Here is a 1,947-nt window from a genome sequence, read left to right as displayed (position 1 = left end):
ATCTCCAGAGCTCCCTTCCAACCCCATATAGTCCTGGGATTCTGTGATAAGGTTATTATCCTAGTGCCAGCTGCACATGCACAGATTTAGGCTTAACCTGGAATGGAACCATAACCACAGTGAAGCACAAGCTGAGCTGCCTTCCCTATTTCACCCTGCATTAGATCATAGAACTTTGAGTCAGTTATATTTTTTTCATTCTAACCTTATGAAAATCTGTGGTTTCTAACTCCATGGCTTCTACAGTTCTCTTTTAAATAATGGAAGTTCTTTGAACCTGGAACTTTCAGTGTGCTCAGACCCTCTTGAGGGTCAAAACCAAAGGAAACATGTGCATGAGTCTGGGTGAGGTGGCTGTACAGCAGAATATCCTATGTGGAAGAAACGATGCTCTGCTCTCCTGGTTGGCCCCAGAGAGAAGAGTGTTAGTATTACCATTAATTAGCCAAGGGAGCACATCTGTACCTCTGTCAACAGACATTAAAAGGCTGTATAAAACAGCTGAAGGGACAGAGCTTTAGTCCCAGCTCCTTTTATATATGCTGTTCATAACAGCTCTCCACATGTGCTGTACATGTGTTCGTACAGATCCAGAAATAAAACCTGGATCCTCCCCAGTGTATTAGAAAGAGTCCTTCATTCTAGTACTCATCATCATCTTCCAGGTCTTCCCCAGCAGTGGCAGCTTCCAGTGCAGCCAGAGCTGCCGCTACTTCTGCATCTTCCTCCTCAATTTCTCCACTGTGGCTGGGGTGTGCGAGTGCCTGTGCTACTTGGGGAACAGCCACAGCAGTGATACCACCAGGAATGCCCTCACCCAAACTCGTGGAGTCAGCTTTAAAAGGTCCAAAACTGCTTTCCTTCACAGGTGAAGGCAGAGTCACACAAAGGTCCTGGTCCTGTATTGGTGAAGGCCTGGTGTTTTGGTCTGAATGTGCACAATTGTCTGAAAAGCTGTCTTTTTCAACATAGTTCCTAGTTTGATTGTCATTTTGGGGATAATCAATGTCTGGCAGTTGTATGGTATTGTTTTGTGTCTCCACTATTGTGCTTCCTTTGAGAAAGGTGCTGTCTTCTGCAGACCAGGAGTTCCCACCTTGAATGCCGTTTGGCTCATTGCAGGCTGCTTTCCTCCATCTGTCTGCCTCTGGATCAAGTTCTTGGCCAGGCCTATCTGATCTGGTGTAGAAGTCTCTGTTGATGGTTAAAGAAGCCTCTGCTGACTGGCTGGAGGTTCCCTGGTCACTGGTTTCTTTCACTGGGTTTGTGCTGGGGCTGAGCACGGGGTGTGCTCCAGCACAGGAGCTGCCACCATTGACTGCAACGTCACGCTTTGCGACACACTTCACAGCACCATCCTCCTGAAGATCACTGCCTCCATGGTTCCAGAGAGGTTCTTTTGTGCTATGGACCTGATTTTTATTTTCTGTTCTGTTTAGCTCATCCTTCTGGAGTTCATTTTTACGCTCTTGGATGTCACTGTTCTCTTTGAATTTGGATTTTTTGCTGCTTTGCTCATTGTGTTTGTAGCTGTTGACTTCAGGAATACATCCAGGTGATTGTACTTCTTCTGGATCAAAAATATAGCTGGAGTAAGGAAAAAGCGTAGAGGAAATGTTAATTATGCTGTCAATCAATGTAATTAAGAAAAGGATTAAGCTTAATTAATTTTTTTTTTAAAAACTGGAGATCTTGAGGAACTGGTGTCACTAAGCTTTAGCTGGAGTCCTGAGAATGAGCTCAACTGGCTGGAGATGCTCTGCTGTGCTGTGGGACTTGGGCTCCTGGGACTGACCGTGACTAACCCCTGCAGTAGAGTCACCAGGAGCATAGGGAGGAGTCAGAGAACCCTGTGCTGGTTGTTGCATGTTTCCAGCTTTATTTTTTTTATTTTCTCTGAGGGGTATATTAGCCAATGAGTAGTCATCACATAGATTATTAATTAAC

At 45.0% G+C, this 1,947-nt stretch overlaps 1 protein-coding gene across 1 annotated transcript; it reads right to left on the bottom strand.

Moving 5' to 3' along the window:
• Window positions 1–8: 8 nt before the first annotated feature.
• LOC106900745 (uncharacterized protein C4orf19-like) lies at window positions 9–1,659 on the bottom strand (the record flags this gene model as incomplete). Its single annotated transcript, XM_014962883.1, has 1 exon — window positions 9–1,659. A coding segment is annotated over one exon (1,018 nt), but the record flags the coding sequence as incomplete, so codon positions are not given.
• Window positions 1,660–1,947: the final 288 nt, after the last annotated feature.

This window comes from Calidris pugnax, unplaced genomic scaffold (assembly GCF_001431845.1).
Source record: "Calidris pugnax isolate Ruff unplaced genomic scaffold, ASM143184v1 C14880292, whole genome shotgun sequence".
In the NCBI taxonomy this organism is placed as follows: domain Eukaryota; kingdom Metazoa; phylum Chordata; class Aves; order Charadriiformes; family Scolopacidae; genus Calidris; species Calidris pugnax.
This window is presented reverse-complemented; position numbering and strand designations above follow the sequence as displayed.